Source organism: Megascapheus bottae, chromosome 10 (genome assembly GCF_031878675.1).
Source record: "Megascapheus bottae isolate mThoBot1 chromosome 10, mThoBot2.hap1, whole genome shotgun sequence".
Lineage (NCBI taxonomy): Eukaryota > Metazoa > Chordata > Mammalia > Rodentia > Geomyidae > Megascapheus > Megascapheus bottae.
Window position 1 is genome coordinate 58,641,223 of NC_143518.1, and position 25,257 is coordinate 58,666,479.

The 25,257-nt window shown below is 53.5% G+C and overlaps 2 protein-coding genes across 2 annotated transcripts in view; both read left to right on the forward strand.

The window, feature by feature from the left end:
* Nucleotides 1–12,621: 12,621 nt before the first annotated feature.
* On the forward strand, nt 12,622–13,164 carry Ascl5 (achaete-scute family bHLH transcription factor 5). Its single transcript, XM_090341642.1, has one exon. It carries the CDS (start codon nt 12,622–12,624, stop codon nt 13,162–13,164), a length of 543 nt encoding a protein of 180 aa, XP_090197768.1.
* Nucleotides 13,165–15,121: 1,957 nt separating this feature from the next.
* Cacna1s (calcium voltage-gated channel subunit alpha1 S) overlaps nt 15,122–25,257 on the forward strand; it is a 70,137-nt gene continuing 60,001 nt past the window's right edge. Inside the window, exons 1-2 of the mRNA XM_090339955.1 lie at nt 15,122–15,273; nt 16,714–16,819. Coding sequence (XP_090196081.1) covers nt 15,122–15,273; nt 16,714–16,819 — 258 coding nt within the window. The remainder of the gene's footprint in view (nt 15,274–16,713; nt 16,820–25,257) is intronic.

Genomic DNA, 25,257 nt, shown 5'->3' on the forward strand with positions numbered 1-25,257 from the left:
TGCAGTCTCCTCCCTGCACCCTCTGATCCCACTCTGATCCACTCCTCCCCCAGTCCATCCCCCCACACCCCATGCCCCACATAGCCCTGCAAGATCTCCTTTGCAGAGGTGCCTCTGGATCTCCTCTTTCTGGCCCTTTCTGCTGCATTTGTCACCATTGATCGATCTCTCCTTCAAAAAGTCCTTCAAAAGGTTCCTGTGACCTTTTGCCCCCTGGGCTTTTTATTCTTTCTAACCATCCCTTCACCTCCTCCTAAGTATTGCTGTTCCCTGATCTCCATTCTTAGCCAACTTGGCACGATCTCAAATTTAACATTGACATCTTTTCCCCGGGAGTTAAGTCTAATAACTTGCTAGTCCCTGACCTCCAGACTTCTTGCCCCCAAAGCTGCTGTGCCTTTTGTATTCCCCCTCCCCGCTCCCGTGTGTGTGTGTGTGTGTGTGTGTGTGTGTGTGTGTGTGTGTGTGTACTGGGACTTGAACTTGGGGCCTTGCACTCTCACTTAGCTTTTTCACTCAAGACTGGTACTCTACCACTTGAGCCACGCCTCCACGTCCACTTCTGGCTTTTTGGTGATAACTTAGAGGTAAGAGTCCCATGACTGTGAACCTTAGATCTTCAGATCTAAGTTAGGATTACCAGTGTGAGCCACTGGCATAGGAAGACATTTTTTATTGATGATTCATCCCGATCAGAAACCTGGAGATCATCAATTCTGGATCTTTTCCTTTCTGCAGCATTCAGGACCTATCAGTCACAAAATCTGGCCAGCTTTATCTCCAAGTAGTTCTGGAATCTGTCCCCTCCTCACCGTGCCTGCCATTAGTGCCCCAGTTCAAGCCTTCATCATTCCTGACCTTGACATTGCAGCTCTGATTAGGGCCCGGCAGAGAGCTTATACAGAATCCAACCACTTAGGTCATCTCCCTCTTCCAAAGCTTTTAGGGTGCCCTAAGGCGGGAGCCCTTCCTTGAGGCTCCCCTTTTCGCCTCAGTTCAGAATCAGTGGGCAAGGCCTAGATGGAGAAGGCATCAGGCACACTCTAGTGGGTGCAGGTCTTGGGCCCCAGGCCAGTAGTTGATCCTGGGGTTGCCTCCTGGGGCTTTTGTTCTTACCTCAAGGCCTAGCAAGACCCAGGCTCCTCCCCAGCACCCTGTGGAGTGGCCCTGCCCTGGGACACTGAAGAGGAACCTGAACTTGGGAAGGAGACTGACTGGAAAGGTATGACAGTTTTGCTCCAAGCCCGAGCTTCCTGTCTAGCACTGGGCATCTGCTGTCCCCAGCACAGACACTGCGGCTCTGGGCATCAGTAGGATGCAGACCTGGTTGCTGCTGGCCCAGCATGATTTCTCAGCTGGGTGAGACAGGACCAGGGCCCAGCTGATAGTACAATGCATTCGTGAAATGATTGGTGCCAGGGGAGAGGCTGAAAGGAGGTTTCCCTGAGGCCACTTGAACACAAGAGGGGTGGAGCAGGGTTCCAACACAAACTCTGCTGGGCACTAGTGGCTTACACTTGTAATCCTAACTGAGGATCGTGGTTCTAAGTCAGCCCGGGCAAGACAGTCTGTGAGCCTCTTATCGCCAATAAACTACTCAGAAAGAAGCCAGAAGTGTCGCTGTGACTCAAGTGGTAGAGTGCTGCCCTTGTGTGCCAAAGCTCAGGGACAGGCCCTGAGTTCAAGCCCCAGGATGACAGAGAGAGAGAAAGAGAGAGGGGGGAGGGAGAGAGAGCATGCACACAAAGTCTGAGCCCAGCTGCTGGTGCAACCCTAACTCTGCCACATGCTAGTGAGGCAGCTCTTGGTGGGGTTTTAAACTGCACATTAGCCAGACTGTGGGGGTGACAACCGCTTCCTGCATTGTTGGGTGACAGTGTTGTCTAGGCATGGTCTGTGCTCCATGTGGGCACCCCGTGAGTGAGGGCTGCTCTAGTGCCTGCGGCGGTGGTCCTGGCACTGCTTCCTTCCCCTCACATTGAGATTCTACAGGGGCTGCGTTATCAGGACCCCTAGCACTGGACCACCCTGGCCCTCAGCCAGATCCCTCTTATTGGGCCCCCTGACCTCCCCAACCTGGGCAGGAGCATGGCACAGAGGCAGGCTGCCTGGGACTGCTGGGCTCCTCTGGTGACTTCAGGCCAGGCAGACCTCCTCTCTGAGCCTTGCTTCTCCAGAGACAGTGAGGAGGCCACTAAACTTGTCTCTGCCACAAGTGGGAGATGTGAGGCTGTACTAGAAGGAGATTCTTAATATTCATTAGAAAAGAACATAATTAGCATATCTACTTTCTGGTTTTGTGGCTTTGTGCTAAGCACTAGTAAAGAGAGAGGTGGAGGAAAGAATGGGCTGGAGCTGGGCGCGGTGGCTCATGCTTGTAATCTTAGCTACTCAGGAGGCTGAGATCTGAGGATCACGGTTCAAAGCCAGCCACAGTTCAAAACCAAAATCCGTGAGACTCATCTCCAATTAACTACCAGATCACTGCAAGCGGCACTGTGGCTCAAGGGGTTGAGCAGTAGCCCTGAGCTGAGATGCTTCGGGACAGCGCCCAGACTCAGAGTTCAAGCCCCACAACTAGCAACAACAACAACCAAAAGAATGTGCCGGGTGCCAGGGGCTCATGCCTGTAATCCCAACTACTCAAGAGGCTGAGAGCTGAGGATCCTAGTTCAAAGACAGCCTGGGCAGAAAAGTCTAGGAAATTCCTCTCTCTGATTCACCAGCAAAAAAACCAGAAGTAGTAAAAAAAAAAGGTGAGTTCGAAGCCCAGGTATTGGCACCAAGTGGGGAAAATGTTATTAGACAAACTGAGCCCCAGTGACTGCAGTGTTCGGAGGCAGCAGAGTGCTGATGACGCAGGTTGGGGTCTTGAATCAGCTCCTATCTGAGTTCCTTCCAAGCTGGCACCTAATAAGGACATGCTGTCTCTTCCCACCCCCTTGCTGATGGGATGGGGAGGGCAGGGGAGGGCAGACTGCAGCTACATTGTGAGGATAGCTCAGAGCAGGCCCAGTGGACCCACGCCTGATAGCCCTGGACCTTCCCCAGGCCAGCCAAATCCCCAGGAGGGTGGCTGAGGGGACCCCTGATGCTCTGGCTTTGAGCATTTCTGACACCGTGTTTTGCAGGTCTTGGCTTTGCCAAGTCCCCCAACTGAAGCCTTGGACCTGTCCTGTGGAGAGCACCGCAGACCCCCGGCACTCCTCCATGGAACCCAGGGGTGTACAGCAAACTCCCACCCCGAGGCGGTGTCATGAAAGCCACCACAGAGAGATAGCTCTCTAACCAGAAGGGATTCCCCGTAGAGCAGCCCCTCAGCGTGTACTCGGGCTTCTTGCTCTATCCCACGGGGCCTCGAGCTCCTCACGCTGTACAAACTTCCACTTAGAGGTGTCTGGGCTCCCTGACCACGCCGTCGAGGCCAGATATCCTGGCCCTCCCTTGGCCTTTAGCTGGGCAGGGGCCTGGAGGACGCTCTCTCTGCTCTTCTTGGCTCCAGCCCCCAGCTCCATGTCTCTTGCCCAGACTTGGGGCAGCCAATCACAGCAGGCCAGGGGTGGCCCTGTCGACAACTTGGGAGCAGATCCCAGATCCCAGGCGCCCCCACCCCTTCTCCCTCCCCTTCTGGGTGTGTCACACGTTTGAAGCTTAAGCAGGTAAAGTGTACCTGGGTCTTGGCACTTCGGCGGGGCTAGAGGCTCTGCAGGGCAGGGCAGAATGGCAGCCGAGGTCCTCCCGTCCCTCCGGGGGCCTGGGAGTCACTGACCAGGAAGGGCTGTGCTGGAAGCGCAATCACAGAGGTGTGGTGGCTGGGAGATGAGCGCGATGCACTTCTGAAATCCAGGCAGCTACAGCCTGGAGGAGGGAGGCTGGCACTGCCGCATAATCAGGACTGACTCACCCCCAACGGAGAAGGAACAGAGCCAACCACCTGCTGGTGAGGCTGCAGCGCCCGCCTCAGAGGGACCAGGTGAGATTAGCTGTGCTTTGTGGACTTTCCCCCTGCAAGCCCACGGGTTTGGCCTGATGCCGGTCAGTGCTCACTGGTGACATCATGGTTTTTCTGGGTAGAAATCAGCTGGGCAGGAGCTACATGGTGAAGAGTATGGGTAGGGGGAGATCCTGAACCAGGGGCTGGGCTTCGTGCAGGGCAGTGGTTAGCGACAAGGCCTTGAGCACACTGACTGAGGTTAGCTATTAGCTCCATCCCTTACACTGTGACCCCAGGCCATTTGCATATCCCGATTTCTGTGCCAGCACCTATTCACAGATCCATAGCACTCTTATGACAATGAAATGAGTAAACTACGTCCCCTAGAACCAAGCACAGGATGAATGTTATTCAAACGTCAAAAAATAATTTCTAATCCTGCTCTTTATTAGACATATGATCTCCCTTGAGCTCCCATAGACTCAGTTTCCCCATCTGTAAATGGGATTAAAGTTACCTAGAAGGGGACACACAGGAAGCACGCGTGCCTGGTCCCTGAACTGCCCTCTTCTTAGATTACTACCTGAGACCCCTCCACTGCAGCGCTCGGAGCTGGGCCCTGCGGGATGCAGAGGTGCACGGCACTACGCTGCCCCCAGAAACTCCTTGTCCTTGAGGGAGCAAGATACAAATGTGGGCAGGGCAAGGGGACATGGAGAGGGACCTCAAGCCCAGTGTGCCCAGTGGAGGATGGGCACGCAAAGGCTTTAGGGCTTGGAGGAGAAAGAGCAAGAATAGTAACAAGAGAGGGCAGGACAGAGCCAGGCAGGCTCCACAGACAAGGCAGAAACAGGGTCCCAGATTAGGAGGGGGAGGAGGAGGAGGAAGGGAAGGAGGAGAAGGAGGGGGAGGGAGAAAGTAAGGGGGCTGGAAGAGGAAACACCCGGAGAACCCAGTCTCAGAGGGCAGAAGGCAGAGGCTGATGGAGAGAAACCAGGTGTGTGTGGCTGGGCTGCGTGCTGACCTGGGGGTGTGGGAGGGGCGGCCGGGCAGCTAGTGCTGCAGGCCCAGGTGAGAGAGTGCCGTACACAGCTGTGGCACACTCTCTCTCGTCTCTCTTTCTCTGTCTGGCCCTCTGTCTCTGTCTCTGTCGGTCTCTGTGCTTCTGACTATCTCTGTGTCTCTGTCTCTCTGTCTCTGTCCACTTGTCTGTCTCTGTCTCTGTTTCTGGCTGTCTCTGTCTTTGTCTCTGACTCTGTCTGTCTCTTTGTCTCTATCTCTGCCTCTCTGTGTCTCTCTGTGTCTATGTCTGTCTCTGTCTCTGTCTCTCTCTGCGAGGAGACAAGGCTTGATGATGGTGGCTCTTGTTATGAGCCTCTGGGGGCATTAGCGTGGGGCCGGCCAGGGCAGGACCCCGGTGGCTATTCACACCGATGGCAGTAGCTTCTCCTGAGCACTGAGAAGCTGTCAGGGAGCCCGCAGAGCCTTCATCTCTGCAGCCCCAGCCCACGAGGCCAGGTTGCCAGCCCCCCTGCCCTGCAAGAGGACGAGCAAGAGTCTAGTTCCAGGGCCCCAGGCTTAGAAGTCAGGGCGCCAGGCCACACCCAGCTTCCCGAATCCCCCTGCACCACCACACAGCAGGGAAAGAAGAGAAGCAGAACTGGTGGCCCAGAGCAGAGGGAGGGCGCAGCCACAGCCTGAGGGAGCAGAGGGGTGTCCGGACCTCCACACCTACCAGAGGAACTGGCCACATGTCCAGCCCAGGCCACCTCAGGAGCTGAAGAGCTCGGTGAGACCTGTGCCACTGCCCAGCCCGGCCAGTCCTTCACCGCATGCGGCAGCTCCTCTCAGGCCCTGGCTCTGTCCACCAGCTTCCAGGAGGGTTCATGGAGCCATCTTCCTTGGGAAACCTCAAACCTTCATTCTGGGAAGGTTCTAAACATTAGGGAGCGAGCCAGGCCCCGGAGCTTCGACTTGCTCACCTAGCTACTCAAGGCTAAGATCTGGGGACGATGTCTGAGGACAGCCCTGGGTAAAAAAGTCAGTGAGACCCATCTCCAACTAACTGGCAAAAAGCCAGAAGTGGAGGCCTGGCTCAAGTTGGTAGAGTGCCAGCTTTGAGCAAAAGAGCTAAGTGAGAACGTGAAAGCAAGATTTAAACCCCAGTACTGGAGAGAGATGAATTAATCCCCTTTCCTGTCTGCCCTGGGCTGTCAAAACAGGGACCCCAGGGTATGGCTCCCTACTTAGCACTGGGGCCTGGGGTGGGAGGCTCAGGGAGGAGACAGCGGGGTTGACGTGAGCAGCTCAGGGGATGGAAGGCCAGGTGGCAGTGCCCTTGGGGCAGCATCCCTGGCACCCTACCCCACCCCTGGCTCTCTGGTTCCCTAGCCTAACGGTGGCCCAGCCCCCAGGCCGTCTAGTTGCCTCCAGAGTCGTACCAGCTCAGCTCGATTTCCTGGGTGGAAGCTGATTTCTCCCACAGAACTGCCAACTCCTCTTTGCCGCCCCCACCTTGCTTCCAAGTTCACCAGGTGATTTTTTTATCTGTGTCCCCTTGGTGACCCACATCCACTGGGGCCGCCTCCCCAGTGCAGGCAGGGCCCAGAATAGCAATGGGGTGATGGGTATCGGAGGGCAGTAGGGGGCAGCTCTATTGGGAGATCAGGAACCCCCAGGCCCTGATCAAACTGTCCCTGAGCCCCGCCTTTTCCTTTCCATCCACCACCCACTTGCTGCAGCCCAGGGCTCCTCTGGCAGACCTGGGAAGGAGCAGTTTTGTCTTGTAAGAGTTGCTTCCACTCCCTGGAGGCTTAGGGACAAGCTTCCAGCCATCCTGACCATGGCCTCTTTTTCCTGTTTGTGGATGCTGGCTCAAAGGTGAAGTAGGGCTACCGGGGTCCCTTAGGGGATGAATCCATTCTAAGGAATCTTAGACTTAGTGCGTCTTCTGGGCTCAGAAAGACTCACCTAGTTCCAAAGAGTGTTCCCGGTTCCTCGGAGCGGGACAGTTGATGGGAATTAATGATTCTGTGTGTGTGTGTGTGTGTGTGTGTGTGTGTGTGTGTGTGTGTGTGTGTGTGTGTGAGAGAGAGAGAGAGACAGACAGACAGACAGACAGACAGACAGACAGACAGAGACAGAGAGACAGAGACAGAGAGACAGAGACAGAGCATGCATGCCTGTCATTTCAAGCAGTGAGTGGGTTGGGCTTGGTGCTGCTCACTTGTAATCCCAGCGCTTGGAAGGCTGAGGCAGGAGGAGAGCAACCTGGGCTACAGAGCAAAACTTGTCACAAAAACCAAGACGTGGGGACGCAGCTCAGTGGTAGAACACGTGCCTAGCATGTGCAAGACTTGGGTTCTGTCCCTAACACTGCAAAGTAAATAAGCAAGGAGTGGAGTGGGACAGAGCAGTGTGACACGGAACAACTCTCTCAACCTCTCTGAGCCTCGGGTTCTTTTCTGTCCGTGGAAACCATGGTCCCCATCTCCTCACAGGTGCGAGGAATACGTGCCTTAAAGAAGCCGTCCACCAAACAAAGCAGAACCCCCGGAGGCCCCTGGGACATGCCTGCTTGTCTTTCTCCACCCTGTGGCTCTTCTTGGAGCTCTTCAAACATGAAAACGTGGCTGAGGGCTCAGAGCAGCCAGAGGCTCCAAACCCTGAGACAGGGCGGTGGGGGGGTGGCACCTGGGGCTGTGTGAAGGTGGAGCAGGGCCTGGGTGCTTGCAGAGCTCTGGCCTCCTGCAGGCTGAGGTCAGGCCAGGCTGACCGCAGCCACAACATCCAGTGTCCACCCTGAGGGTGGCCTATCATTTTCTAACACACGGTACACGCAGGCTCCTGGGCCCTGGCCGTGGCTGCCCTTCTCCCTAGCCTGGTCCCATGGACATAAAAACCATGGCTGAATCAACGTTCTGAAAGGACAGCTTTGTTGAATGTTTTATCAGATGCTGCTTATGCATATGAATATGAATACGGCAGGAGTGGAAAAGTTGCCATAGAAATAGTTATAGGCTTAATGATCAATCCCCAAGGGAGATTAGGACATAGACACACACACCCCATTTGTGTTTGTTTGTTTTGCCAGTCCTGGGGATTGAACTCTGGGCCTGGGTGCTGTCCCTGCGCTCCTCAGCTCAAGGCTAGCACTCTACCACTTTGAGCCACAGCACGACTTCCAATTTTCTGGTGGTTAATTAGAGATGAGAGTTTCATGGGCTTTCCTGCCTGGCTGACTTTCAGCTCACCATCCTCAGATCTCTGCCTTCTGAGTAGCTAGGATTATAGATGTGAGCCATTGGTGCTTAGCTCCTTTATTTATTTTATTAATATTTGTTCTATAGATTTTAAGGTAGAATTTCCTGAAAGGTTAGTCTATTTGAGGTTAGTTGGCTTAGGAATCTTAAAATAAAAAAAAGAAGTATTCAGAAGTGCATTTGGAATTTCTGGGTGCAATAGAAACAGGCTGTCTACCACTGGGCCCCTCAGGCCCTCTGGAGGCTCATGTGCCCTGTGGATCACCGGGAGGGGAATGCAGGCTACATTTCTCCTGAGCACTCCAGGGAAAGGTTTCTGAGACCACTGCACCTGGAAGCAGAGGAATGGGAGAAGAGTCCTAATGCATAATGTTCAATTAATCAGCAAAACAAAAAGCTGGAATGGAGGTGTGGCTCAAATGGTAGAGCAAAGAAGCCAATGAGCAAGAAGCCACTGAGTTGAAGTCCTGGTACTGGGGGTAGAGCAGTCTTTTGCAGAGGCTTGTTCCCTGTTGGAAGAAACATATTAGCTGATTTCCATCCACCGCAATAGCTGCAGCTCTCATGATGGTAGTGAGAAAAGTTAGCTAGAAGGCAAGGTTGTATTGTCACACAGATTGATCCTGTTCTAAATTCTCATCTGTCTGTATTGCCAAAGGATTCACAGCAAGCATTTATCCAAGCTGCCCTGTGTGTATCCTCAAGGATATAATTTGTAGATGCTGAGGAGAACACTTAGCTCTCCCTTAAGGGTCTTCTCTTATGCGGAAATTTCCAAAAGACCCTCAACTCATAGTTCTCAGGTTGAAAGGGAGTTTTAACTTCCACACCCACAAGGGAGGGGCAGGACCTGGAATTCTACTCATCTACTACTTGCACTTCTGGTACTCACCACACTGTGGCGCTATTGATTGTTGGTCTCCCACCATTCCCAGCTCCTGTATTGTGTGACCTGAGCTCATGAGCAAGTTCTCTCTGCTACTGGCAGGTCCTGTCCAGGCCTCCTCCCTCATCAAGGATTAGCCCCTGGTGCTGGACTCAGGCATCTCTCCAGCAACAGAACTCCACAGGCTGCCCCAGAAAGAACGCCCTCCCAAGGACGACCAAGATGATCTTGCCAGAGCAAAAGCTAGATGCCAGCACTATAATGTTAGTCTGTAACAGGACATTCCTGCAATAGACCTCATAACTGAATAAGATTCCTTTGCTAGGTCAATGTCAGCCTTGTGAGCCTTCCATCTCCTGATCAAAAGCCACTAAGAGAAATACTAGAGTGCATGGGAAGTTGGGTACGGTTGACTGGCGTTTTAGTTCATGATTACTAACTATGGGATTTTAACCTTTGTGCATCTCTAGTTTCTCCCCCTTTACCCAGGGCGGTCTTCGCTACCTCACAAGAATGGGGTGATAGTCCAGTGAGATCATTCACACCCAGCATCTGACACAATGTCTGACCTATCCTAAACCATAAGCTATAGCCATGATTATTGTTATTTCACTACAGTATTTGTTGTTGACTGCTCCATTTCAGGACCTGGAAGTGTTCCTGCACCTGGAAGGGCCTGGGTAAATTACTTAATAGGTATCATGCCTTAACAGTCGGGCTAGCATGTGTCACCCAGCCTCTGGGCGTGGGGTAGAGAAGATTGTGGCTCGCTGTTGGTAGACGGGTCCTCACCTGTACTCCTTGGCAAGGTGATCCGTTCTAGCCATGAAAGTCCGCTGGCTGGAGGAGCACTGGTGGCTTATGCCTGTAGCTACTTAGGAGGCTGAGAGCCGAGAATCACAGTTCAAAATCAGCCTGGGCCAGAAAGTCTCGGAGACTCTTAGCTCCAACAAACTACTCAGAAAAAACTGGAAGCAGAGCTGTGGCCCAAGTGGTAGAGCACTAGCCTTGAGCAAAAGAAGGTCAATCAGGGTCAGAACCCAGGCCCTGAGTTCAAGCCCTAGAACCTGCGCACGTGCGCGCGCGCGCACACACACACACACACACACACACACACACACACACACACTCCACAGCGAGGTTTCTTGTGTGAGTCACTTTCTTGAATACTTTTTGGACAAATGTATAGGAGCTATATATTCAAAAGTAAAAGGGCTCTGAATATTAAATCAAGGAGCAGAAATTAACTTGAATTGATTAGAATTGTCTGACCACTCTCAGATCAAACTTGAACAGTTAAATCAACTATGCCTAGACGGGGATCACAGTGGATATACCTTGAGTGAGGGGCCTGGAGCACCTGCAAAAGACAAGGCCCAGCTCTGCCCTCTGTGCACACTGGGAGTGAAGGCAGGAGAGCCTGGCTCTGACCACCCAGATGGGGGACATGCAAACTCAATAGGGACAGTGAGCTGGGTTTGAGTGTTTGCTGTACATGGAGGTGTGGCGAAAGTGAGAGCTGGACACAGAACCCAGGATCAAAATCAGTACCCACCAGGGTAGGAGTCGGTAATGGTATCAGAGGAGACTGACCTGGTGGAGCTAAAGGTTTATGTTCTAGAACCTTCTCTTTTAAAGCAATAGGGAGGCTTGAGCTGCTGCTGGGTAGGAAAGGAACATAAGGATTGGTCCCCAGGTCTCACTTGCTCTTTGAGAGGAAGAGCCAGACTCCACGCTTGTCTTGGTCCATATTTTGTTGTTGTCCATGGTTTGGAGGACAAGGCCAGCTGGGGCAAGTTCAGGGCCTGCTGAAAAGGACCAAGGTTGGGAGACACTGGAAAGCAGGAGCTGATACCGATTTCTGTCCAAGGCCTCACAAGGTCCCCTCATTCACATAGGACACAACCCTGCTCACTCACTCACTCTCTCACTCAACCTGAGCCTCTTCCACGGGGCAGAGGATAACAGGGGATAATAATAGGGTGGTGTGGCGTGTAGTGTACAAAAGTGGCATTTAGGGACACCGTGGGTACACACACAAGGGGGGGTCGCAGGATCAGAGAGGCTTCCTAGAAGAAACGGCACTTAACTGGGATCTGTTAACCATAGGTAAGGAGGCTTGGCGGCACTTAGGCTCAACACAGACCAATTATTTCTGAAATAACAGCTTCCCCAAATCTGGGAAAGGTTACATGTAATTAAGCCCCACCCTGACAAGCCCAGCTTTCTGCCTAATCTTCTCTCTCCATAATTCAACAAGGATTTGTGGAGCATCTATTACATGCCAGGGGCTAGAATGAGTTCTGGAATAAAAGACAGCTCTATGAAGTACACAAAGGAGAAAGTCAGGATGGAAGTGAGGGGGGTTATTCTGGACCCCTTGTGTAGGCGCAAGATGAGTGACTGCCATTGCAATGGAAGAAACATTTTCCACCCAAGGGCTGGTGGCTCACACCTGCAATCCTAAGTACTCAGAAGGCTGAGATCTGAGGGCTGGGATTTGAAGCCAATTGGGACAGGAAAGTCCTGAGATTCTTATCTCCAATTAACAAGCAAAAGCCAGAAACAGAAGTGTGGTCCAAGTAACAGAGCACTAGCCTTAAGTGTGACGAGGCCACGTGTGAGCACGAGTCCCTGACTTCAAATCCTAGTACAGGCACTAGCAAGAAGATGCGTGTCCTTCAATGAAGGTGAGACGTTGGGTTGCTGCTACCTCGTTAAGTACTTTTAAAGCCTGGTTTGGAGGTACAGCCCAAGAAGCTGTCAGTGATGAGAATGAGCCCCCTTCTCCAAGGACAGGGCGCCAGTGGACATTTTTATACTTGATCTCATGTGGGGAGGGGGAGCCGTGATAACTGGGCACGTTGTCAGCCAGGGCAGGAAAGGAAATGTTTAGGGATGTTTGTTTTGTGTGTTTTTTTTTTCTCATTTGAATTTTATCAGTTTATAATCTCCTGTAAAGGGCGTTTTCGACCTTCTCCATGCAGAAACACCCCAATTCAAGTTGGTCACCCGGTAAGGCTGGAGCTCAAGCTTTGAAGCAGGCCCAAGCTTCTCCAAAAGCCTCTCCACCTCACTGTGTGTTGCTCCCACGGCCTCTGAGGGTGAGTGGAGGCCTTTCCTCACCAGGATTTTCTCTCTCTCTTTTTCAGACAGGGTCCCATCCCCACCCCTCGGCTGGGGCCGCACCCTCTGGACAGCAGCCATCAGTGTGACCCCCAGACAGCCCGAGGATACCAAGGGCCGAAAGAACCCATGGAGGCCGGGGCGCGGAGGCTCCCGGCGAGTGTCCGGGCCGGCTGGGCTGCTGGAGGAGGCTCGGGGCGCGGCCCCTAGGTGGGGAGGAGGGAGGCGAGGCCCCCGGGAGCCCTGTCCCGAGGCTCTGGGACTATGCTTGGCATTCGTGAACCTCCAGAAGTCACCCCAACAGGCACGAGCGAGCCCTTAGCCCGTCTTGGCGCCCCAGAGCCGTCCCCGCCGCCGAGGCCGCGCAGGCGCCCGCGGGGCCCCGTAGGGCGAGGTCTGCCGCGGGTCCGGCCATGAGCCATCGCTTCTGCCGAGCGCGGGTGGAGCGGACGCCGGCGGGGCCGCCCGCGGGGCCGCCTCCCGGGCCTGCGCCCCCGGGCGCCGTGCCCTTCCTGCTGTACCCGGGTCCCGCCGACCCCCCGTTCTACGACCCCTACGCGGGGGTGTTCCCGTGCGTGCCCTTCCCCGGCGCCCTCGGGGCCTACGACTGCCCCTTCGAGCCCGCCTTCATCCAGAAGCGCAACGAGCGCGAGCGGCAGCGCGTGAAGTGCGTGAACGCGGGCTACGCGCGCCTCCGCGGCCACCTGCCCGGCGCGCTGGCCGACAAGCGGCTCAGCAAGGTGGAGACGCTGCGCGCCGCCATCCGCTACATCAAGCACCTGCAGGGGCTGCTCGGCGCCGCCCCCGACGGCGCCCCCGGGCCCGACCCGGCCTCCGCCAGCGGCTCCTCCCCTTCCTTGGAGTCGGAGCTTGAGGACCCCCGGGGGCGGAGGGAGGACTCGGGGGGTGGAGCGCCCCTCCCCGCTCACGCCGGCAGCTTGCAGGCTGCGGGTTAGACCCCAGACCCCGCGGAGGGCCGACGGACGGACGCCTGCCTGCGGCCCAGACCCGAGGGACCGACCCGGGGCGCAGCCAGGGGCAACCCACAGCCCAGATCTGCCGCCTGGGTCCCGCCCTGCCCCAGCCCTGCGCTGGGGAAAGCCGGAAAGCCCAGCCCAACCCTGCTGACTCTGCTCTGTCCTCATCCGGGTCGATGCAGCCCTTGTCCCCCCCTCACACACCCCCCCGAGGCCAGACGCAGTGGATCCAGAATGACATGGACTCAAAGACTAGCGACCTCAGGTTGGGGAGGCCTGAGGGCAGACTGCTGCTTTTCTTGAGTACCCCACTCCCTGACCCCCACCCCACGTGGCCTCCTTAGATTTTCCCCAGGTAGGTGAGGACTGCCTTTTTATTTTATTTTATTTTATTTTTTTTGTACTGGGGATTGAACTCAGGGTGTCACAGTTCAGCGCATACTCTATCACTTGAGCCACGCCCCAGCCCCTTTATGCATTGATTATGTTTGAGGATGGATCTAGAGCTCAGCCTGGCAGGCCTGGGCTTTGGTCCTTCTGTGCTTCCTGGTGCGGCAACACTTGGCTAAAATGGAGTCTTCCGAGCATTTTCTCTGGTCTGATTTCCTCCCAGTCTCTCCAGCTAAGCCTGAGCCACTGCCTGGCTAGGGGTGTGTGTGTGTGTGTGTGTGTGTGTGTGTGTGTGTATTTCCCTCCAGTCTCTCCAGCTAGGGGTGTGTGTGTGTGTGTGTGTGTGTGTGTATTTCCCTCCAGTGTCTCCCGCTAAGCCTGTGTGTGTATGATGGTCCTGGGGCTTGAACTCAGGCCCTAGGCGCTGTCTCCTGTCTCTCAGCTTTTTTGCTCAAGGCTAGTGCTCTACCACTTGAGCCACGGCTCCACTTCTGTCTTTTTGCTAGTTAAGAGTCTCATGGACTGTCTTTCCCCACTAGCTTTGAATTGCTGTCCACAGATTCAACTTCCTGAGTAGCCAGGATTATAGGCATGAGCCATCAATGTCTGGCTTACATTTCTTTTTAACCTTAAGCCTTACAGGCCCCTGAAGTCCATTTGCTGTGTATTTTCACAAAAGATTAAGTAAAAGTATTGTTGGGTCTTGTGCTTCCTAGAGCTTTGTGTGTCCTCCATATCTACACATGGGAAGCATCTTTCATTCATGCATTCTGTTAACACTCATGGAAAACGTAGGCCTTCCCCAGGTGGGAGGGGGACACTGGGAGGAGCTTGAGTCCTAGAGAAAGCCCACAGGCCCTGCACACTTAGGGGTGGAAGAAGGTAAGGAAGAAAAACACAAAGTTGCAGGGTCACTTCACAGTGAGGGGAGAGGCTATGCCAGGGATGCCTGGACCCCCTACCCCAGTGAGGAGGGGTTCCATGTTTGTGGGCCTGGGGAGGGGCAGGAGGAAGCTCAACCAGATCCCTGCAGTGCTGGGATGGAAGGAAGAAGAGATGGACTGACCTAGGCTATCCCCCACCTCCTCCAAGACCCTGTCAATCATCTGTTAGGGGCGGGGAAAATAAACTCCATGGAAAGGAACAGCCTAAACTTTGAGGCTTCCTGCCATAGGCTGCCTTCCCCAACTTCTTGCTCCCCTAGAAACCTTCTTTCCTGCCCCTGCCCCATCTCAGGCCTGGGTGTGTAGCCTCCCCTCCCCCCAGCCCTTCTGTGGGACAGATTGGGGTGGCATGGCTGGGCTGGAAGGAGTGACAGCTGTCTGGCCTTGGGAGCCCAGGCCAGGCTGTGGAGGGGAGTGGAAGCTAATTTTACTCACTGGGAGCAGGGACCATAATCCTCAGGCCCCGCCCCCACCCCGCCTGGCCACCTCAGCAGGACAGGCTCAGCCAAGCCCAGTCCCCAAGGCAGGGGCATTGGGGACAGACGGGGAGGTGAAGGCAGCGGGGTGGGGGAGAGGAAAGATCCATGGTTGCCAGGGAAGCCATGGAGTTGGCCTCACCCCAAGATGAGGGTCTGAAGAAGAAGCAGCCCAAGAAACCTGTGCCCGAGCTCCTGCCAAGGCCACCCCGTGCCCTGTTCTGCCTGACCCTCCAGCACCCCCTGAGGAAGGCCTGCATCAGCATCGTGGAATGGAAGTATCCTTCAGGACCCAGCCTGGGGGGAAGGGAGAGGAGGGCTCAGACTTCAAGAGTCAGTGTGATTGGGGTCTTGGGGATGGGGTACACTGCTTCAGAGCAGCATGAGCCACTGGGAAGAATGGAAGCTTCCGTGACACCAGTGACACTGGGAGGTGGAGGGCTTCCTGGGATGTGGACAAGAGCCAGAGAGACTATGGACAGTCCGCAGGAGGGGCCTGCGTTCGTGGGGCCTGTGTCCTCACCATGGCAGGGCTAGAGGTACCGCTTGGGGTTTGGAAACAATGCCTTACTGTGGGATATCTGGTGGAGTGAAGCAGTGGCCCTTTTGAGAAACATCTCCCCCTGATGGCCAGGGTGAGAGTGATGAGTGACAGTGGAGGAAATGCTGGCTTCTCCTGGAGGCCAGTTCCAGCCGTGAGGAAGCGGGCGGGCGAGGAGGAGCCACTGGAGGAGGGCAGGCCAGCTCGCCATGGCTCCAGGCCATCGGTGAGCAAATCGGGCTCTTATAGCTCTATGGCTGTGTTTGCACAGCTCTGGGAGGAAGAATGCTGAAAATATCTGGGTTACTTGGGGGGGGAAAGGAGGAAGGAGGTTCAGAAAGATGAGGAGGGAGGCTTGTGTCTGAGAGAGAGGCAAGAATATTTGAAATATTTCTACAGGGCTGTGGAAGCGTGGGCTCTTGCCAGTTGTTCCTGGAAGAGAAGGAAAATGAGGGATAATGGGAGGACTGGGGAGACTGGAGAGCACATGGCAAGTGTGGAGTGGAGGTCAGCTCCTGGCCTCGCCCCTCCCTTGCTGTCACAGCAAGTTTGCTGATGGCTTTTCCCCTTTTCTCCATCCTTTGCTGCACAGAGCTGTCTCCCCTCAGACCTCTGCCTGTGGTCTTCTTTTCTCCTTTCCATGGGAGGCTATTGAGAAGGAAAGGAATTCCCCACCCTCTCCATCTGCATAGCACACCGCTTCCCCAGACCGCAGGCAAGGTCTCCTCTGTCCCCTCTACTTCTCCCCCTCGACCCTCCCACGTGCTTGCTGTCTGGAAGTGCTGAGGATGAAGAGGGGTGCAAGACTGTACCCCCAGCGTGCCCACAGTGTTCTGAAAATTCAGCCCGTGCCTCTCCTCCCCGTCATCCCTTTTTCCTGGTCCCTTGTTGGGAATGTTTAGTGTAAATCCCCCTCCGCTCCACGCTGGCACTTCTCAAGGTGAGCCCTGCCTGCCTGGCTCGTCTCACGGCCAGAGTCTCCAAAAGCCACAATTCCTTGGGATAGGCGGGTAGGCACTGAGGAAGAAGAACACCCCCGTGTGTGTCCTCCCCGCCTCCCCCACGCCCACCAGGACTGAGGTTACAATCCAGGCCAGCCTGCAATTCCCCTCAACCCTACTATGCACCTCACACACCTCACAGTTCAGCCAAGGGCTCTCCTTAACTCCAGCACCAGACCCTTCGAGACCATCGTCTTGCTCACCATTTTTGCCAATTGTGTGGCCCTGGCTGTGTACCTGCCAATGCCTGAAGATGACAACAACGCGCTGAACCTCGGCCTGGTAAGATAGATCCTCTAAGGCTCTGTTGTGCTGGGCAATGCCCAGGTCCTAAAGGATACACAGCCAGACATCACGCCCTGCAGAGTGGCTCTGTCAGGGGCAAGCCTGCTCACTCTGTACTTAGCATAGAGCCAGTACTCCCTGTGTCCAGCCACTGTGCCAAGCACCCTATAGGAAGGACTATAGAAAGGCCTTCCAGCCCCTACAAAGAAGTCTCGACAGATGGGGAAACTGAGCTCCAGTAAGGTCAACAGTGAACAAGGTTGAGTGCTAATTTCCTTCATCCCACGGTGGAAATCTGCAGAAGGAATGTGTTTTAGAGATTGGTAATGCCATACCACTGCCACCTCTCCCTCCTGCTTCACCATGAACACCAGCATGGAACGAGCCGGTACCAGAGCTACAAGCGATTTACAAGACTTGGCCGGTCCCTCCTCACCTTTGCACCTCAGCAGATTGCAGTACCAGAGTTTGAACTTCAGGTTGCTTGCTCAGGTGGTGTTCTACTGCTTATGCCATGCCTCTAGCCTGGCCTTGGTGCTGGTTATTTTGAAGGTGCAATCGTGTAGATTTTCTCCCCTGGCTGGCTTTGAATCTCAGTCCTCTGGATCTCCTAGGTGTGAGCTGAGGGTGTCTGCCTGGCTTCACCTGCTTTAAACAGCAGAAAACCAAAGCCCAGGGAGGTAAAGGAACTTACCTACCCAATAGCTAGCTGATAACAAAATTATTGTGCTTAATAGTTCATAATAATGCTCTTTAGTAAAGTGCTTTTTAACTGATAGACTCTGTGCCTAAAAAGTGTAATTACTGTATTATTGAATCCCCCTATAACTACCCCTGTGGCATAAGTAACATTGTTAGACCCATTTAAAAGTCAGGCAAGCTGAGGTTTGGAGTTTTGACACCTTGCCCAAAAGTCATCTTACACTAGGGTCTCATACCTGGATCTCTACTAGCTCGGTCACCGAGGCCAGGACAGCATGGACTGTCTGGAGGAAGGCCTTCTAGAGACAGTGGGTTGGGGATGTGGCTCAGTGGTAATGCACTTGTCTTACATGCCTTGAGGCCTTGGGTTTGATTCCTACCTTCACGGAAACAACACATTCCAGGACAGAGGAGTGCTCATTTCTGCAGGTTGTTTCCCTGCCCTAAAACTACAGGGGTGAGATGGTAGAAACAATGGTTGTTTTTCTCTGTCATATCTTCATGCTGGTTTCCATGACGATTTGTCTTGAGCTGGGTAGAAGCTGGACTTCTGTCTGTATGGCTTTCTGTGAGTGGAAAAGTGAGTTCCGGGCAGGGCAGGAGGTGACAGGGTCACTGTGGCCAATGCTGGCAGGAGTCAAGGATTTTCCGTGCTCTGGATTGGCAAATGAATTCATGAAGACAGTGAGGACAGGGAAGAGGGAAAGAGTGTGATGGAGGATGAATAATATGAAAATATTATTCATAGTAATAATGACATAAAGAAACTCACTGAGAGGGGGAGAGAGAAAAATGTGACTAAATTATAATATATGCACATATGAATCACTGTGATGAAACCTTCTGCTACAATTGGAGGGGGAGAACTGGAGCAGGCTTTATTGTGTGTGTGTGTGTGTGTGTGTGTGTGTGTGTGTGTGTAAATGTCACAAGGAACCCCCTTGTACTAATATGCTAATACAAAAGAATTTACTAAGACAGCTTAATTAAGTGAATCAATTAAATAAACGATTATAATTAAAGGGCTTGTGTAGGTAGTTAAGATGAAGTGGTGGCGGGCGAGCTTGGGGATATTGGAGCCACGAAGGAGAAGCTAAACCAGTTCAGGCCAAGAAGTTTCCAGAGGGAGTGGATGTTAAGCTGCCATCTAAAGGAGGTGGGGCAGGGCCAGATGTTGCATGTGACCCATGCTGGGTCCAGGCTTTAGGTTCAATGCTCTGGTCTTGGTATTGAAATTTTAAGTAATTTTATGTGTGAATTTATATTTTAAGCAAAGTCCATTGGGATGATGTCACACCAACTGCAAGCTTAGAGACTTGGCTCTCACCTGTTGCCCCTTCCTCACCCTCTCCTGTCTCAGACCCCTGGCAGGGACCTCAGTATAGGAATAAGGGATGATGGGGTTGGCATATGAAGCCTTTGTTTTGTTCTGGGGCCAGTACCGGGGCTTGAACTCATGGTCTTGCACTCATGTTTGACTTTCCCTCTCAAAGTTGGTGCCATATGAACCTTCCATCTCAGGGAAAGGCATGGCTGTGGCTGTCTTCACTCTGAGCTAGCCATGCTATGATTCATGCAAAACATTCTCCAAGGCCCAGCCTCCCCCAGGGGCTCAGTGTCTTTGGGAATGGAGGTTCTCAGGCCCCTGGGTTTTGCCTGTCCATGGTGGGTTGTCATGGCAGGCCAGGGTGGGGAGGGGGGTGTTGAGGGAGATGCCTGTGCTCTCTGGCCAGGTGGTAGGGAGGGGGTTGGAAGCAGGTGTCGTGGGGGTCTACTCTCACTTCACAGATGGTCAGCTCTTACTCCACAGGTATCCTTGAGAGCCTCCCATGCCTAGGAACACTCATTTGGCAATTAAACCATGCCTTGACAGGCTGAGGAGGAGACTGTGAAGATAGCAAAAAAGCCTTCTCTAGTACCTTTACCAGCCCTGATTTCTACTTCTAGAAGAAAGGGGCCATTTTCATTTGCACTGCCCACCCCCAGTGGTGCAGTGGGTCCTGAGGGAAGGGAAAAGATCTGCTTGTTGCCAAAGCCAGGCAGGAAGAGGGTCCTGGGTGGGAGAGCCACATGGGCAAGGGCTAGCAGTGAGGCACAATGTGGATCTGGGATGGGAATGAGACAGGGACAGGGACAGGGACAGGACAGGAGGCTCCAGAGCCATCCTGACAGGAACTGGAATAAAGGCACTGGACACAGAGGGTAGGAGGGCAGTGATGAGATGCTTAGGAGTTGGGCCAAGGATGATGTGGTGGCTAAATGTGGGGATGGGAATGGAGCATGACAGAAGGAAGAGGAAAGCAAGGATGGCATCTGGATTCAGAGTGGGTACCAAGCTGCTGATGATATTGCTTTAACAAGCAGTAGCCCCAGGGCCCAAGAGTGAAGCCAGGGCAGTGGAGGCCAGGGGAGGAGGCCACAGGAAGGCCCAAGTCAGACTTTGTTTCTGACTGTAGGAGGAGGGAATGGAGCCTGTGCTGTCCTGGGAAGGGCAGTGCGACACCAAGTACAGGTGGAAGCTAGGCCCAGGACCCAAGGCCTGACTCCCAGCCCACCCCAGGCTCTCACACCCGGCCTGCTTCCCAAGTCTAGGGGCTATCTAATGCTGGGATACTTCCTGATTAAATTAGATGAGATCCTTTGGGAACACTGGCATCCCAGCCTTGGCCATCGCTGGGAACTCTACACAAATCAGCAGAAATAATTAGATACTAATTAGGAATACAGAATAGAAATGGGGTTTCGTCGCTCAATTATCTCCCATCCTCAAAGCATCTAGTATCAAAGCATGACTTTTCAAAATGGGAAACCGTAAGTTGGGAGCTGGTGGTGGCTCACAGGTAATCCTAGCTTGCTCAGGAGGCTCAGATGGGAGGGTCCAAGTTCAAAGACAGCCTGGACAGAAAGGTTTGTGAGATTCTTATCTCCAAATAATCAGCAAAAAGCCAGAAGTGGAGCTGTGGGCTCAAGTGGTAGAGTGCCAGCCTTGAGCAACAAATGCTCAGTGGCCGTGCCTAGGCCCCGAGTTCAAGCTCTAGTATTGTCACATACACATACAACACCAAAAAAAAAGGGGGGGGGAATGGAATCAGTTAAATTAAATACAGGAGAAATGATTGTCAATGCAACTTGGAAGAGAAAGGGCAGGCAGTTCTCTGGTCCAGAGAAGTGGAGGAGGAGAAGTCATGTGACAGTGGAGACAGAATGATGAACCCACATGCATGGCCAGGTGACACGCCATGAACCCTAAATACCGTTAGGAGTAGTCTTTGTGGCAAGCTGAAGCCATCTCTACAAAACCCAAAAAAGGAGAGTTCAAGGTACATCTGCCAGTTTACAGGGCAGGGGTAGACAGGGGACTTTTGCCTATCAACGAACACTTAGCAGTGCCTGGAATCGTAGCGGTGGAGATTATGCTCTAGCATCTTGTAGGTAGAGCCAGGAACCTGTGACAGTCCTGCCATACACTGGACAGCCCCTCACCCAATGCAGCATTAGCTGGCCTTGGAAGTAGAGCTGGGTTCAAGTGGTATAGTGCTAGCCTTGAGCACAAAAGCTCAGAGCATTCAGGCCCTGAGTTCAAACCCCAGAACTGTACAGAAAAAGAGAAGAGGGGAAGAAGGAAGGAAGGAAAGAGAAAGAGAAAAAGAAAAGAAAAGAAAAGATAAGAAAAAGAAAGAAAGAAAGAAAGAAAGAAAGAAAGAAAGAAAGAAAGAAAGAAAAGAAAAGAACCAGAATTATTTGGCCCAGTGTCCACTCAGGCTCAGCAAGAGAAGCTCTGCTCTAGACAGTTAAGTAATCCTTGGCCAGGACGCCTGCAAAATGTCCTATTATGGAATTACAAAGATACAGCACTCTCCCTTTACCCTGTGTTCACGTTCTGGACTTTTCTCCAGACCCATCAAGGGGACATGGCCTGCTGCTGTGTGGGGCCACATGAGATGGGCTCCCTTGACTCTTCTCAGCTCCGGAGCAGCCGCTGCCCCCCGAGTCCTCACGGGGCGTCTCAGGGCACAGTCACATTCCTGGGGTTCAGGTTGCTGCTCAGCGTCCTCCGCAAGCTGGAGCCTAAGTCTCTGGCAGCCGGGGTATTTATCTTTTTATAGGGTTCGGAATGTGCCGGCCAACGCCTGTGGCCTGCAGCCCATCTACCACGACATCTGGGAAGGCTGGGCCTTCGGGAGGACCCCAGCTCTGGCCTGGCTGTCAGAATTCCAAGGCCTGCAGGGCACAGAGGGGTGAGAGCCTGTACCACCAGACACGGGCCTGATGGCTCTCCACAAGAGGCTGCCAGATAAAATGAGAATCCAGCATTCCTCCCCGCTCCCCTACCAGGGAGCCTGCCTGGCTTCTCCCCATCACAGCGGCCCTTCGATTCCTTTTTGGGGCACTTAGCATCCCCCCATATTCTCATCATGAGGGCAATGGATATGGTATGCCCACTGCAGTGAAGAACCCTTGGGCACTGGGCCATGCCATGCAGCTTTGTGTATGGGAGGGGGCACTTTGTGGGTTTGTGGTGTGTGCCATATTGAAGCTTGAACTCAGGGCCTGGGCACTGTTTCTTAGTTGTTGTGGTGGTTGTTTTCCTCAAAGCTAGTACTACCATTTAATTACAGATAAGAGTCTCATGGATTTTCCTTTCTGGACTGACTTTGAACCTTGATCTTCAGATCTCAGCCTCTTGAGTAGCTAGGATTACAGGCATGAGCCACCAGTGCCTAGTTTGCTGTGTAATTTTTTGGGTAAATTATGGGGACAAAATTTCCCGCCATTGTACACCTTTGTTGGCCATTTCAAAACTCTCTGGCCTTGTGAGTGATCAGGGAACCACAGCCCCCTATTTGGGGACCATCAGATCCTGCACACAGTGACCACGGGTCAGGCCTGGCACATGGCAATGGTACAGAAAAAGTTCATTCCTTTCCCTGTTCATCGTCAAAGCCACACTACATCTAGTCATGCGGGGACCACGGCAGAGCCAGGGTAGGGCTGTTGGGAGGATCTGAGATGTCCTAGGCATTTCTTTCACCCTTTCCCGACATGGAGTCGGGAACCAGACTATCGCGTTCATCTTGTGGATGTGTGGGGTGGGTATCTGTGTGATCTGGAGACACTGTTCAGCCTCTCTGCGTTTCCTCATCTGTCGGATGAAGTTTCCCCACAGAGTTCTGGTGAGGGTGCAGTGTGCACATGCAGCTAGCATAAGGTCTGGCATGGGAGTGGTACTTAGAACGGCTTAGCTGTCATTATGCAAGACAATGCTGTTCCATGGCTGCTAGCTTGAGTGCTTTGCTCTCCTCCCCGCCTGTGACTCTCAGCCCTGTCACTCTATCCAGACAGCTGACATGTCTACTCACTCCCACCCACCCAAAGGGTCTGGGTTCTCCTATGTAGAGGAGAGAAGAGGGGAGCCAAGGCCCCCACCCAGGAGGCTGGGTGAAAAGACAGACCCCATTTGAATGGTGTCCATTTGGGCGAGGGTTCATGGGGCTAAATATAGCCAGTTTGCTCACTCCTCAACAGGTCATTTTCCAAACGTGGAGGCGGAGGGGCCGGCAGGGGCCAGGCCTGGACTCCCCAAGGCTAGGGTGACTAGGACTGCAGCACATCAGCTTGGCGCACTGCGGACCTGGGTGTGCCACTGTGGCTGGGCACCCTAGCCTCTGGCACCTGTCTTCCCCCTCTAGGCCTCATTTTCCTCCTCTGTGAAATGGGGAGAATGCCCATCAGAACCAAATCTTAGTCCATTCCCAAAGGTCGCAAGAACAGCCCCTTTCCTCAAGACCATGCTTCACTTGGATTCTGAGCCCATGCCCCCCTCCCTGGGGTGCAGGGAGCCTGGATGACAGCTGTTCTTGATAACTGCTGTCACCTGCCTGCCCTGGGCAGTGCCTCAGACAGAGCTAAGGTCACATCTTCACCCTATTAGGCCAGGAGCCGTGGCAAGACTGCTCCCTGCTTTACTGGGGTCACAGGTCCTGCCTTGTCTTTGGGCTACAACCCATTTGCTACAACCTGAAGACTTCTCATTCCAGTTGAATCTCAGACTTAAGAAACAAAAAACTTGGACTGGGAGTTTGGTCTAGTGGTAGAGTGCTTGCCTAGCATGCACAAAGACCCGGGTTTGATTCCTCAGTACCACATACCTAGAAAAGCCAGAAGTGGTGCTGTGGCTCAAGTGGCAGAGTGCTAGCCTTGAGAAAAGGACAGCGCTCAGACCCTGAGTTCAAGCCCCAGGACTGACAAAAATAAAAAGAAAGAAACAAAAAAATAGAGACTACCCCGGCCTCGCAGGAGGCAGAGAGAGAGGGGGGGGCTGTCCACCTGAAGGAGAAAGAAAGGCAGGAGACCCGACAGCAAGTAGTCAACACTGTGGCAAAAGTGTCTGTGAGTGGCTGTGCCTGTCCAGTCTGCCAGAATGGCTGCAGGGAGGCCTGGGCAGGGATCAGTGGGGACACCCAAGCCAATTCTTTGTCATTTTCATTCCTTAATCCTGACTTCCATTCCTTGTCCTCCCCAAACCTGGCTTCTAGCCAGGATTAGCCAAACCCCCTTTGCCTCTCTAAAGCCAGTGTGCCTCAGAGAGCTAGTATAGCACCTCCCCCACTAACAGGGGTTGTGTGTGTCCCTGAAGGTGACATGTCTGGCCAGAAAGGAAAGGAAAGGACATCAAGCTGGATGCAGTGGCTGGATGTGAGGTAGCCTCTCCCCTGCAGCCTCTGGGTTGCCACAGCAGCCTGTTTAACTTTTTCTGTGAGGCTCTGTAGATCCCACAGCTCTCCAACAGGGACACGGGTGGTCCAGGAGATGGGAACCCAGGCTATTGGCTTGGAGCACAGATGTTAGGGCAAGAGGGGTCCAGACAGCTGCCCCAGGGGACCAGACAGAGTCTGTGCTGGACAGTTCCGTTTCAGGGTGTGCCTGCCAGTGTCCACCATGTCCCATGAAGCCCAATGCATGCTGGAATGGGAGAATGGTCAGCTGGGACTGGTTGATCATTGGAGGCAACAGTGGAAGGAGCGGGAAGGTGGTGAAAGGCCTTGTAGGGTGTGGCCACAGCGCTCTCATCCCACACTCGGGAGGCTCCTGGTCCTCCTCTGAGCTCAGGAGTCAGGGCAGGCCATGTGAAGCTCAGAGGAGCAAGAGGCTGGGAACAATCACCATCTTCCCGGCTCTGCTATCTGAGGTTGAGGTCGAGTGTCTCAGAAATGGAGACCTCAGGGCTGTGCCAGCCTTTGGATTCTGTCTTAGCAGAGGTCATCACTTCCTGTTGTTCATAAGCAAACAATTCTCAATGCCTATGACAAGCCAGGTCATTAGTTGTGTTCTTGGAGCGTTTAGATGACAGCCTGTCAGGAGAATGCAGTTGGTTGTCTGCTTTGTTCCTGTTACTGGGGCTTAGATCTGTGCATTGTCCCTTAGCTTTTTCACTCAAGGCTAACACTTCAACACTTGAGCCACAGCTCCGTTTTGACTTTTTAGTGGTCACATGGAGGTAAGAGTCTCAAGGGTTTTCCTGCCAAGACTGGCTTTGAACTGTGATCCTCAGATCTTAACTTCCTGAGTAATTAGGATTATAAGTGTGAGCCACCAGCACCCAGCTAACACCACGAGGGTCTGACAAACCTAGGTATGTCCACAGGCCATCCATGTGCTTGGAAATGGCTGTGAATTGGTAAGATTTCCCAAATACCCCTGCAATGCTTATGGCACTCTTATCTCAGAGTGGT

Bases quoted from the DNA above. Each gene is read 5' to 3' on its own strand.
- Ascl5 (XM_090341642.1), top strand. From the start codon at position 12,622: ATGAGCCATCGCTTCTGCCGAGCGCGGGTGGAGCGGACGCCGGCGGGG.